This window comes from Haliotis asinina, chromosome 6 (genome assembly GCF_037392515.1).
Source record: "Haliotis asinina isolate JCU_RB_2024 chromosome 6, JCU_Hal_asi_v2, whole genome shotgun sequence".
Taxonomy (NCBI): domain Eukaryota; kingdom Metazoa; phylum Mollusca; class Gastropoda; order Lepetellida; family Haliotidae; genus Haliotis; species Haliotis asinina.
In genome coordinates, this window is record NC_090285.1 from 64,466,209 (window position 1) to 64,480,026 (window position 13,818).

Here is a 13,818-nt window from a genome sequence, read left to right on the forward strand (position 1 = left end):
ATTCGCCCCTGTGATATACCACTTACATCAAACACAATTTGAAGATAAGTGATGTACTCAAGGGCTGGAGTAATTCGCCCCTGTGATATACCACTTACATCAAACACAATTTGAAGATAAGTGATGTACTCAAGGGCTGGAGTAATTCGCCCCTGTGATATACCACTTACATCAAACACAATTTGAAGATAAGTGATGTACTCAAGGGCTGGAGTAATTCGCCCCTGTGATATACCACTTACATCAAACACAATTTGAAGATAAGTGATGTACTCAAGGGCTGGAGTAATTCGCCCCTGTGATATACCACTTACATCAAACACAATTTGAAGATAAGTGATGTACTCAAGGGCTGGAGTAATTCGCCCCTGTGATATACCACTTACATCAAACACAATTTGAAGATAAGTGATGTACTCAAGGGCTGGAGTAATTCGCCCCTGTGATATACCACTTACATCAAACACAATTTGAAGATAAGTGATGTACTCAAGGGCTGGAGTAATTCGCCCCTGTGATATACCACTTACATCAAACACAATTTGAAGATAAGTGATGTACTCAAGGGCTGGAGTAATTCGCCCCTGTGATATACCACTTACATCAAACACAATTTGAAGATAAGTGATGTACTCAAGGGCTGGAGTAATTCGCCCCTGTGATATACCACTTACATCAAACACAATTTGAAGATAAGTGATGTACTCAAGGGCTGGAGTAATTCGCCCCTGTGATATACCACTTACATCAAACACAATTTGAAGATAAGTGATGTACTCAAGGGCTGGAGTAATTCGCCCCTGTGATATACCACTTACATCAAACACAATTTGAAGATAAGTGATGTACTCAAGGGCTGGAGTAATTCGCCCCTGTGATATACCACTTACATCAAACACAATTTGATGATAAGTGATGTACTCAAGGGCTGGAGTAATTCGCCCCTGTGATATACCACTTACATCAAACACAATTTGAAGATAAGTGATGTACTCAAGGGCTGGAGTAATTCGCCCCTGTGATATACCACTTACATCAAACACAATTTGAAGATAAGTGATGTACTCAAGGGCTGGAGTAATTCGCCCCTGTGATATACCACTTACATCAAACACAATTTGAAGAAAAGTGATGTTTCATATCATATTACATTATCAGCATGGCTTACTGCCATGTAGTACTAAAAGAGCCTGAATGAAACACGCTGATGGTGCCAGAATAGTTTGTTTTAATGCTACTTTGAACAATATTTTAGTACAGATTGTGTCACCTCCATGCAGGAGGAGAAACTAGTAGGTTAACACTGCACTAACCAAGATTCAAGCTGAATGACACAAATATCCACATCAACTAGAGCAGCCAAATATAATTACCAGTATTTAATTTTAGAAATTCAATATTATTATCAAAATCCCACACACTGTCCTAAAAGTCCTATAAAAGTATTAAATCATATTACATCTCAGGTTTTTCATCACTTCATTGATGTCAGAATGGTGAAGAACTTACTATGAGGGGATTAGCTAAGTTTAATCCTGAAGTCAGTCTGATCAAGATCTATTTTCATGCAGCATCATTGATGGTCTGGCCTTTAGCATTTTGTTTATGGAGTCAGCGATCTGTTTCTTCCCTCTAGTCTGTTAACAGATTGCAGTAATAAAAACACCCCAAAGACGATCGATCTGGCTCAACAAACGCATGACACCTGCACCTAAGTGCATTGCTTCTATCCTGCTCATGGAACAACAACATGGCCAAATAAACCTTTTTTCTCTCCCATGGCAAAACATTCAAGAGAACTTTTTGAAATGTATTCAAATATTTATTTTGACTATCAATTCAAAGATTCTGAAAAACATATATCCATACACAAACTTCAGTGAAATTCAGCCCCAAAATTCCATTAACTTGATATACCCCAGGAATGGGTAAATGAATCATCTTCAGTGTAAACTTGCCTTGCAGAGTTGTGTCCCTTAGTCAATACAGGAACCTATGATGGAGGTTCTAATCCCAGACTGACTCTCAGTATTTTTGGTTTTGTTAGTACCATACTCATACCCTTGGCTTTGTGTATTTTGTTGGTTTGTTGTTTAATTCTGCAAACGGAAACATTCCTATTTATGGCAGCAGTTTGTATCTAATTCAGCCTGAATCATACAATCCACTGATCAACATCATGTGCATCGATCTACTGGGTTTGATTTGGTTTGTTGTTTTACATTACACCCAGCAAACATACAGCCATATGGTGGCAGTCTGTAAACAATCTTGTCTGTACAAGACAATCCAGTGATCAACAGCATGAGCATCAATCTACACAGTTGGTATATAAAGGGATGCTAACCAAGTCAGTGGGCCTGACCCCTTGATCCCGTTAGTCGCGATACTGAAGATCAGTTCTAACCCAGATTTTCACAATTCTTGTACTCAAGATACTGAAGATCAGTTCTAACCCAGATTTTCACAATTCTTGTACTCAAGATACTGAAGATCAGTTCTAACCCAGATTTTCACAATTCTTGTACTCAAGATACTGAAGATCAGTTCTAACCCAGATTTTCACAATTCTTGTACTCAAGATACTGAAGATCAGTTCTAACCCAGATTTTCACAATTCTTGTACTCAAGATACTGAAGATCAGTTCTAACCCAGATTTTCACAATTCTTGTACTCAAGATACTGAAGATCAATTGTGATCTTGATCATCATACATAACTGGCATGTGATCATGTGTCAACCAAGTCAGTGAGCATGATCACCCATTCCTGTTTGTCACTTCATTCAACAAGCATGTGTTACTGACAAACATTAACCAAGTGGTCAATGTCTCAGATCTGCATCACAGCTTTCCTCCCACATCCTATTGTAACACTATGATGTAGCCAAACAGTTACATAAAACAGCATTCAAACCTCAGCTGAATCAATTAATTTGAATGATATATCACTTGAGACAATCCACATTTACAACATAATGGTCTTAAAATGAGATAACTGGATCTGTCATTGCTACTCTCGTAGTACATCAGACTGTGACAACATGGCTCCCTGTCATCTCACACTGTGTGAGTGAAGAGTAGCTAAGGCTTACTGTTTGATCGCTGTTTAGACCCCAGGTGTAATGTAACAACAAGAAAACAACATCATGGATTCTTGACTATGCAAAGGTGTATCACCACACCATAACCTATTAAATATTCCATTCTTGTTCAAGGATTGGGTCATGATGAAAGATCGCCATGATAGCTCAGCAACATCATGTATGGTAGAGTAATCATTACATAACTACAGCACACTAGAACATGCATGCAACCTCTTCAGATGCTGCTACCTGCCATGTTTTTAGTGATAAAATCATCAGTTATTCAAGTTTTCCTCCTCAACCCAAATGTCAGTGTAGGCCTGCCCCCATGTCAAATACGTCATTTCGCATGCAGAAAAATCCCACATGAAAACGCAAAAATCCCACTGAAACACTATTTACTATAAATAATCTTGGCCAAATAATGCCAAGATGGCTGTAAAATCTTAAAACTAACAGTTAAAGTACATCCCCTCGGGCTGCCATGCACTCGGATGTCGTGGCAAGATACAGCTCTCCTTGATCAATTCCTGTAAATTCTTCCAGATAGTCTACTCCATCAGCCTATTCAAGCCATGTCTATCTACATATTTGCTAGGTGTGATTATTCCTAGCAACAGTTTCCCCACAATCCAGTACAACCAAATGGTATGGACAAATGGGAGATTGATCAACTGAACTATAGGTTGAGGGCCTGTTTTAATGATTCCCAAGGCACTATTGCTATTTATCATTTATTAATATTATACTGTCAGCAGTTTTAAAGTTCAGCTGTACATGATTTTGATAATAGTTCCTAGCCTGATTCATTGATTGGTCTACTAAACAAAAAAATTATTTTTTTGTCAAAACAACGAAATTGCATTCTTATTGATTTTTAAAATCTGACATGTTGAACGGATTGTGATAGGTCAAAATATTTGTACTTAATGTTTCGTTATCATATAATAACATATGTAAAGAACACAAGTTTTACTTCAAAACTGGCTTTGAAATGCTTGATAATTGCTCCACCACTGAAGGTTTTTAGCAGGTTATTTATGGTCCTGAAACTATTTACTAGTTAGCAAACTAAAAAAGCCAGGAGAAAGATTTGGGATACTAAATATAATCACTACATTTGTTTACATCAAATATATCAACATTTTTCAAAAGAAAATAATTAAGTGATTAGCATTAAATTTCTTGAGTTGCACTGATATGTATAATATCAAAAGACACTGCACTGGTATGTACGTATGTATGTATGTGTGTATGTGTGTATGTGGGTGGGTGGGTGCGTGCGTGCGTGCGTGCGTGCGTGCGTGCGTATGGATGGACTGATACAAGGACACATGCATACATGCATGTCCCATCTCCTTTTCTGTTTGAATGGAATTATTTGTTTTTATCACATTATGTGAATTCAGAGACTAAACATTAGTCTACTGCAAACTATTCTTTACTTGCACTGTTTTGTTTTTAGACAAGAAAAGTAAACCACTCAAATTCCTTTAATAAATCTCCAAGTCAGAACATATAACTAATCAGGCCAAGAAAATATTGTTTTCAGCTCAAAGCACACTTAAACATCTTCCAACCAAGGGTGAAATTTGCAGGGAAATTATAAATAAGTGGTTTTAAATTTTAACAAATGAAGAAAAAAAATAATCCTATTTTAATGTTTATAACAAACTGTTGTCAAGTCCGGTGGATTAGAGCACTGAGAAAAATGTTTAGAAAGCGTTTGAATTGTTACATGGCTTCGAGGAAAAAATCAAACTTAATAAATTGTGCTTTCCATTCATTTTATTACAAAATCTGTAAAACATCCTGTAACTGTGAATGGAAAGGTGTCGAATAACAACCGGCAAAATGAAAAACCCATACAATCTAGCATCATGCATTAGCTATGCAGCTTAAAAAAAAAATAAAATTATTGATGTTGTTTCCCTAACCAAATTCTTTTGACCTGAAATACTTGCTCTGGAAAGATACTCTGACAATAGAGAAATGATGAAACCAATGGCATGTGTTTAATGTATCACATATCACGGTGACAGTGAAACACAATGTTCGAATGAGGAAGCTCTTACAAACCATTATGCTAACAGCAATCTAATTCTTGTGTTTCATATTAGTGGATGTCTGATCCAGTGCTGAGATCTTAAAGTTTCCTAAATCAGACATAGGTTCTCATAAATATAGCATCAAAAACCCATCCATATTCATAAGAATCTCTACAAATGAAGAGTCATTTGAATGTCTTGACAACATAATGTCAAGGTGTTCATGAATCACTGTCAAACTGTGATGACTGTTCATAAAAACACTGCAAAAGATAAATAATTCTTCATTAAATGTCTTACATTTACTTATATTTATATTATATTGTGCATCTTAAACAAGTTCCCATACATACAGAGGACAGTGGTTTGGACAGCACTTGTCACCAAACAAATCCTTGTTGTTCTGCCATTATCATGCCATTCATTAGACCAGTGTCTCAAATTGCATCTGTTGAAATGGAAAGGCAGTTCCGACAAAAGCCCAAACCCTTTTGGAGCATTTCCTCTCTCAATTCGTTCTCTCGCTCTCTCCTTCCTGCTTGTCTTTGCGTTAATCAATATTTGGTAAGCGCCCATTGATCCTGCAAGTCTGGTGGTGGTGTCTGTACACACACACATACACGAACTATACTCCGTTCAGGAATAATTGGGGTCACCATAAGATCAGCCGGTACTATCGCAATACCTTTGCAAGATGGAATCTATTATTGTGGTCCTATTTGATACCTTAAGATCCCCTGAACCAGCAAGGCAACATATGTCAAATCATTGGCTCCCTTGCGGTGCGCCTAATGGAGACCTTTAAACTTTTGATTTATAGGCATCAGGATCTTTGCTAGAAATCGGCCAATTTTGGTTCATGTGTTCTTGAGACATACATTAAACAATCATTATCACATAGACTCTCGTAGTATGTTGTGTTTTGGTTTTAGTTGGTATATCTCCTTGTACACTCCAGAATATAACTTTTGATTTGATGATGTATGTACAGTGCACTCTCTAAAACCCGGACTATGTCTTTCACAGATTATTGTATAAACCTGAATGAACTTATGGTCCAAACCTTCAGGCATCGATATAGGAAATCTCTGTGTAGCTCAGACCACTGTCTAATACAGACTTTTCAGTCGGTCCACAGACAGAGTGCACTGTGTTAATGTTAGGTCATCCCCATGAAACAATACACTTGCCAAACAAGCATGTGATGCATGTGTAAATTATTCACAGTGCAAAACAACAGAAATAAACTCATTGTTAAACTGTCAAATTAAGTTATGTTAAAGAGAGATAAATAAAGAGTAATACTATAATGAAGCAACACAATGACAGACCTCATTGTAACACAATGTGCCCTCATTATAAGGCCATTGTGACCTTCAGCATAACACCATGTTGAATGTAGTTTTAATGCCACTCTAAATCTGGCTCCATTTCAGGCAATACAAAGAGCTGTTACATAAAGGTATGGTCCTTCACTGATTTTAATTATATTCAAGCCATATTATTTCAAAGGACACTAAGAATGGGCTTCACACAGTCTTATTTTACATAGACAACACAAGTGAATGTCAGTAATATTTTTGCTAAATTTATGAAGCTTCAACGGGTAAAGCAGCACACATTAACCCTTCTTGAAAACACCTGATGTCAACATCACAATTTTCATTGGTCTTTTGCTTCTTACACTCCACTGAAACTGTTTCGGCAGAAGATGGAGACTGATAATCGTGTGGCCTTGACATTTGGCATTCCCCAGTCTGTTGGCAGTTTGATGAATGAACACTTTCAGCATTACTCATGACGCTAACAGAAGGACTAGGAAATAGTGGCATACTGACAGTACACTGAAGCAATTTATAATTATGTCATGAAATAATGATACTTTGACAGCAATGTAATTATCAGGGTGATGCTAAATTTCATGATTTATTGTGATTTTGATATATTTCAATGCAATGTATCATTTTACCATTTTTTTTAGAAACAGTAAAGGAAACAGATGATGATAAAAGAAGTACTCATGAATCTATTTATTATACTCCATTTTGAATAAGTCCATCTGTATTTAATTGTTTATGTTTCACAGCAAATTGATCACAAATTGTTCAAGGTCTCAGTACTTTCTGCAAGTTTTGTGGAAGACAGTTCTAAGTTTGACTCATCAGTGGCAAAAATTAGGTCATGAACAATTCTTGTTTTGACTTGTCAAATTTTCCCCATTTTTATTTTGCTAAAACATTGACTTGCTTTTGCATGTGTTTGTTCCATTTGAAGTCCAGAATATATGTTTTCATGAATACCTGGTATCATCTCTGGTAATGATTCATGAACACACGCTTGTTATATAAACCTAAACATAAACACATGATTATGTAATACCCAAAGAAAAATGCAAGCTGAAGACATTCACCTTTCATTTAATTCCAACAAAATCATGAACTGTTAGTGTACCTCATTCTTGTGCACAAGGACGTGATGACCAACCACTGACAAATCTGACAAAAATTGGCATGTGTCAAGTCTTCATTCACCCTGCATTAAATATTTTCAGTGCTATCCTATAATCTGAGACATTCTGTAGTTGGAGTAATTTGAATATTTGATGCCATGTTTTGAAAAATGCTACTGGAACAGACTTGAATCAATAATTCATTCACAAATCTACAAGCCCGCAGTATTGACAGGGAGCTGACAAACTGAAATGGACAAGACATTGCCCCCAAGAGCAAGTGGCTAATCATGCTTCACCTCTGGTCCTCCCTGCCTCGAAAGTAAAACAACAAGACGACTATCTCATTTCTCATTAATTAACACAATCAATATTGGATTAGCTTGGTATTCTTGAAGCCTACCTATTTGTCTTCTACTGCCAATATATTCCCATAGGGTTCCTGGCAACAAAAGGTTCCATATTTTGGTTCCAGAAAATCAAGGCAATAATCGGTTAGACAACTGGTGCCAATTTGATGCTGCTTGGAAGATTTCTTGAGGCAATGAGCAGTATTGTTGGAAATTTGGCATTTAGTGGTGAACTTTTTATGCAGGGGAACTGTATTTGAAAAATGTCTGGTGGTTTACCAGTCTTTGGCACTGATTTTGACAGAGCTGCCAAGAAAAATGTCTGTGCAAGACAAATTAGCTTGAAAATTACCTGAACCTTATTCTTTAAAAGCAGTTTTAGCAAACGAGGGTTTGTCCAGACTTCCAAGACTGAATACTTGTGGAAAGTATTTGTGTCGAGATGGTTAAGCACTGAGTTCTATGCTGTTGGTTAATATTGGTTCTTTACATATTTCCATGCTTGATATTTCCTCTTATGTCTACATGAATACATGCAAACTGAATCATATGGAATTCCATGTATTGTTAATGCTTCAGTAGACAAACAAAAGTCTTGAGGACACACTTTAGTAGTAACATGGACAAAAATGTTCTAAGAATTACAGTAGCACTGGAAATAGCACAAGGTTACTATGAATGCATTACAACGTAAGTATCCATGCATTATTACATAGTAAGTGTCCATTATAGATACATGCTGTCTGCAATAGTTTCATTTCTAATCAGATAATGGTTAAACACAACACATCAATTGTTTTCCAAATTGAAACCTGTTATAAAACACATGTTTCAGCATGGAAGCAATTGTTAGTCCGTGGCAATGGGTATCTCAGCGATCCATTCATCGCGTCATGACGCAATTCACATAGAAAATGCTGGATCTGATCATGGCCATTTTTTTCTTGCAGTGACCTTGATAATGGACGTCCCTTGCCTACCATTCCCTTGATAGTTGAGCTGTGTTAACTGCCAGGGAACGTTCAATGAGATGATGTATAGCAATAACAGGACATTGTCAAGTGTTGTATGGTGGTGGTGATTAGAAACTGCTTTCAAATGACCATACCCTGCAAGCATCACCCTCCATGTCAAGGGCATGTGGTTCAGCTCAAAGTCATACACAAAGCTAAAACATTGTAATGTTAATACAATAGAATAAATAGCTTAATTAATTCCTGAATGATTCTTGCTATTACTATGCTTCTTTATGAGCATAGGAGGGTGAAACTGTGGTCAAGTTAGTGGAAGGCTGTTTGATCTTGTGGATGAATTGATTTTGGGGTGATTAGAGAGTGATTAGAAGTTGTTTGTTTTTGTGGATGAGTTGATGTTTGGGTGAGAGAGTGATTAGACAGTTGTTTGGTTTTGTAGATAAGTATATTTTGGGATGAGTGAGTGATTGATTAGATGTTTTTTGGTTTTGTGGATAAGTTGATTTTTGGATGAGTGAGTGATTAGATGGTTGTTTGGTTTTGAAGATAAGTTGATTTTTTGGTGAGTGAGTGATTAGATGTTGTTTGGTTTTGTGGATGAGTTGATCTTTGAGTGAGTGATTAGAACTTCTGAAGAATGGGTTGCAGATCATACTGTGTTCTGGCATGGCAATGGAACAAATTTCTGAACCACATGTTCCAAATCCACCTTCTCTGCCATATTCAACACAATATCACAGCACTAAATGTGATCCATGATCTTGGTGCAGTATATTGCTACTGTGTGTCATCCTGATATAAAAGTCAAGCCCAAGGTCATGCAGGTTTGAGTTGTTAATCTGGTGATCTCCAGGAAGATGGTGATAATGTGGATACATTATTTGGTAAACTATGAATCACACAATCACTGACACAATTGACAGGAACCTCAGTTAACTGGGCCAATTAAGCCAACAAAACGTATATGAAGTGATGAAATATGGTGTGTGCTACTTTCAGCCCAAACTGATTCTGGACACCTTACTCAGGCTGGGCTTCATATATTTGTTAAAAACAATCATGCCAGTAGGATTCCAGGTTAGAACAGGTAACTAGTAACCAATGTCTTCACAAATGGATTGAGAAGGGCCATGCTTTGAAGACTTGTCTGATTGGGTGTCATGGTGACCTCTGCAAAGTGTTCACAATATTATTCACCAATTTGTGAGGATTTAGTTGTCATAATTATAATGGGGCACCATGATATATCCAGAATGTTCTGAGCGTGATCTGAATCAACAAACATACAATACCAATAGGCATTTGATAAAAATGGTTGCACGATATCATATTGTGGATTTCTGATCTTATCATGAAATAAAACTGTTTTGCAAACTATATATCCCCATGGTAACAATCCTGAAAGATGATGATGATGATGATGATGATGATGATGATGATGATGATGATGGTGGTGGTGATGATGATGATGATGATGATGATGATGATGCTGATGATGATGATGCTGATGATGATGATGATGATGATGATGATGATGATGATGATGATGATGATGGTGATGGTGATGGTGATGGTGATGATGATGATGATGATGATGATGATGATGATGGTGGTGGTGGTGATGATGATGATGATGATGATGATGATGATGATGATGATGATGCTGATGATGATGCTGATGGTGATGATGATGATGATGATGATGATGATGGTGGTGATGATGATGATGATGATGATGATGATGATGATGATGATGATGATGATGATGATGGTGATGATGATGATGATGATGATGATGATGATGACACCTACTATCAAACACTTATCTCTTCAGTGGTTCTTCTTCTGGCCATAAAGAAGTTTCAAGCTGACCTTGTTGGAATCACCTTACTTATTCGTTGTTGGTTTTTTTTCTATTTCAATTTAGCTACCTAATACAACTCCTGAAATCAATATCTTGTTTCATCAACACAGATTTTAATCAATAACATACAAAATGTTCACACAGCTGTTCCAATTTGATGAAGTATTTGTTCATAGCAAAACCTGTGAATGCTCGAATTACCAGTGATCATGATGAATTCAAATGGAGTTGGGCAAATCAATAGATGTTATGCATAAGATTTCAACATGTGTTATTTCACTTCATTATTTGATAAAAGGTGTTTAAATATCTCATATATATATGAAGAGATGAGTGAGTGAGTGAATGTGGATTAACCTATTTTTAGTCATACTTAATTATCATGGCAGGGATACCAAGAATATCACTGACACATTGTACCACATGGGGAATTAAACACAAGTCAAAGGTAAAGTTTTACCAGTTTTTACCATTAAACATTTAAAGTATGAAATAAAATATTAATTAATTCTTTGTGGTTTGTTTATTAAAAGAACATCAACTAAAACTAATTAATCACAGAAATAAACTTAATACATTTTACCTACAAAATGTACTCAATGACTTAGTTTTCACAACCATTTTTCATAAATTAATCAGAATACTTCATTTGAGAATAATTTAGAACAGAAATATTGTAAAGAGACACTAATTAAGGAAACTTGTGGTAGTTATCAAGAATAATGGTCCTTGCCATGAAAAGATCAAGGTCATACAGTGTATAACTCAAGAGAAGTTGGCATAACAGATTATGTACTATGAGTACTATATAAGAATCTGGTGTCCCTAACTTCTTTTGAGTAATATATATTTTTATCAGTATCCCATAGGTACAATCTGTGAAGCCCATTTCTGGTATCTGCCACCATGATATTGCTGTAATATTGTTGAAAGCAGCGTAAAACCCAACTCACTCACTCACTCACTCATTATCAGAATGTTACTTCCATGTTCTAATTTATCACCAACCACATATCCCCCACATCACTTTGAGTGAGTGAGTGAATTTTAATCTTTCATATCCAACCTGTAAATACTCAAACATTGATTCATTAACTGAAAAACTTAGAAGCAGTCTTACCATAAGTCTATTCTTGGACTGAATGAAAGATGATGATGACCCGTGACCTTGCTTGCTGGCCGGAACAGGTATCCTTGTCATCCTTGGTGGGGCAACAGTGCCAGTTGCCATGATGATAGATTATCCGTATCCAAATCCTAACCTAATCCACAAGCTCGAAAAAACTCTGGTACAAATCCAATGCTGAATCCATAATCTGAAAACATAATCTTCTTTCCCATAATTTGCTCCGAAATCACCGTCCTGTCTCACATCCTTGAAGCATGGCTTGTATCCACTGATAAGTGATTCCAATAATTCTCTGGTCAAAAGAAGTGCTCCACTAGCCAATTAGCCACTAGCCAGTTCCCCTCCATATATAAATACATTATTGGTAACAACATCCTCATAATATGAAAGGCTTAGCATAACAAATGTCAGTAGACACATCAATATGAAGAGATCCCTCATCAGAGCCTGGAGTAAGGTTGACTGGACGCCATGCAGTTGTTTACCATTACAGAATATTCAACAACCCAACCACTTGCTTTATATATACTCAGTTCTGAAATAACTCCATAGGCGCCAAAGGTGTAACCTGCTTGTTAATTCCTGAAAGTCTGTACCGTGTGCTTATTCAATAAAACCTTCAGTTCATTTGTAGTGTGCCAATCATTAACTTATTCACTATCTATTAAACAGGAAGTACTTTTCCATTTACCAATGGTGCCAATTTCAGTGGATCCAACATGTGTCTGTCTAACCGACAGCATTGATTTTGAAATTGGCATTGCTGAATAGGTAATCCATTGACAAACAATCCAGGTCTGGTAGAGAAATATACTCTTCAGTCTCAATGAACAGATGGTGTAATACATTTGTTTGGGGCATTTATATCAAGGACTGGTTCACATAAAACACGTGTGTGATAACATGTCACGTCCATTTCAGATATTTCGTATCAACATGCAGCAGGTCATATGTCACTTTGGTTATTTATTTCACTTGACTGAGTCTGGAGTAGTTTCATCAAAACAGCTGCTGACATGTCAGTTTTAAATAAAACCTTTAAATAAATCCCATGGAATTGTCTCCAAAATGACACCATAACAATCTGGAAAACATAACTGACATGAATATTTTATAAGATCCCCTGAATGTATCCAATAGCTATTTTTATGTATGTTAAGTCCTCATTTGCTCTTTAATCAATTATCTTACAAACACATTTAGTTCTTTTACAAAGCTATCTCATTCTGCCACCAAAATAATGTGATACCTACATTGGTGTCCTTATGGTCCAGTTTGGTAAAACAGACAGCTGTTGCATAACTCTGTCATCAACAATGATAGCGTTCCACACAATAATCCTCCATCCTTTATATGAACCCTGAAGGCACACCCCTAAAATCCATCACTTGATCTTCTATTGTAAAAACCTTCTCCGCTTCTCTTGATGGGATATCTCTTCAGTACTATATGCCGAAAGGTATATATTTCCAATCAATCTACACACAAGCTGAGTACACTGTTACACATGTTTGTATACTGATCCATTCCAGCATATCCTGGTCTCAGCACTGTCCCGACCTACTGACTGACGGCCCTCCAGTTGGAAGCAGACCTACACTTTCCAATCACTTGGAACAGACTGCTACTACCTTACTCCACTACACATGTTTGTTTATTCAGCCATTCCTCTGCTGCCACCAAGTTGCAACCACTGCCTCTGCTTACAGCTGACAGGCAAATTGTCTTCTGAACACCTAGCAGACGGGCAGAGCAGGAGGTTTAGCTACGTCTGCTCAGCAGCAACAATTGACTGATGCAAGGAAGGGAGGATAGGACAGGCAGAATGGTAGCTCTACTTTAGTGTAACTAAGACTATCTCACTATCTGCACACAAGTGGGTGTCATTTTGTTCACCTTGGCAACGCAGGAAAAAGTTG

General features: G+C 36.8%; 1 protein-coding gene across 14 annotated transcripts in view; it reads right to left on the reverse strand.

Annotated features, from left to right (window-relative positions):
* The window catches only part of LOC137288102 (neuron navigator 3-like), a 514,936-nt gene extending 501,319 nt beyond the window's left edge, over positions 1-13,617 (reverse strand). For all 14 annotated transcript variants that reach the window (XM_067820497.1, XM_067820495.1, XM_067820494.1 and 11 more), the window contains exon 1: positions 11,891-13,617. In XM_067820497.1, the coding sequence (XP_067676598.1) occupies positions 11,891-12,001 (111 nt within the window). In that variant the 5' untranslated portion in view covers positions 12,002-13,617. The remainder of the gene's footprint in view (positions 1-11,890) is intronic.
* Positions 13,618-13,818: the final 201 nt, after the last annotated feature.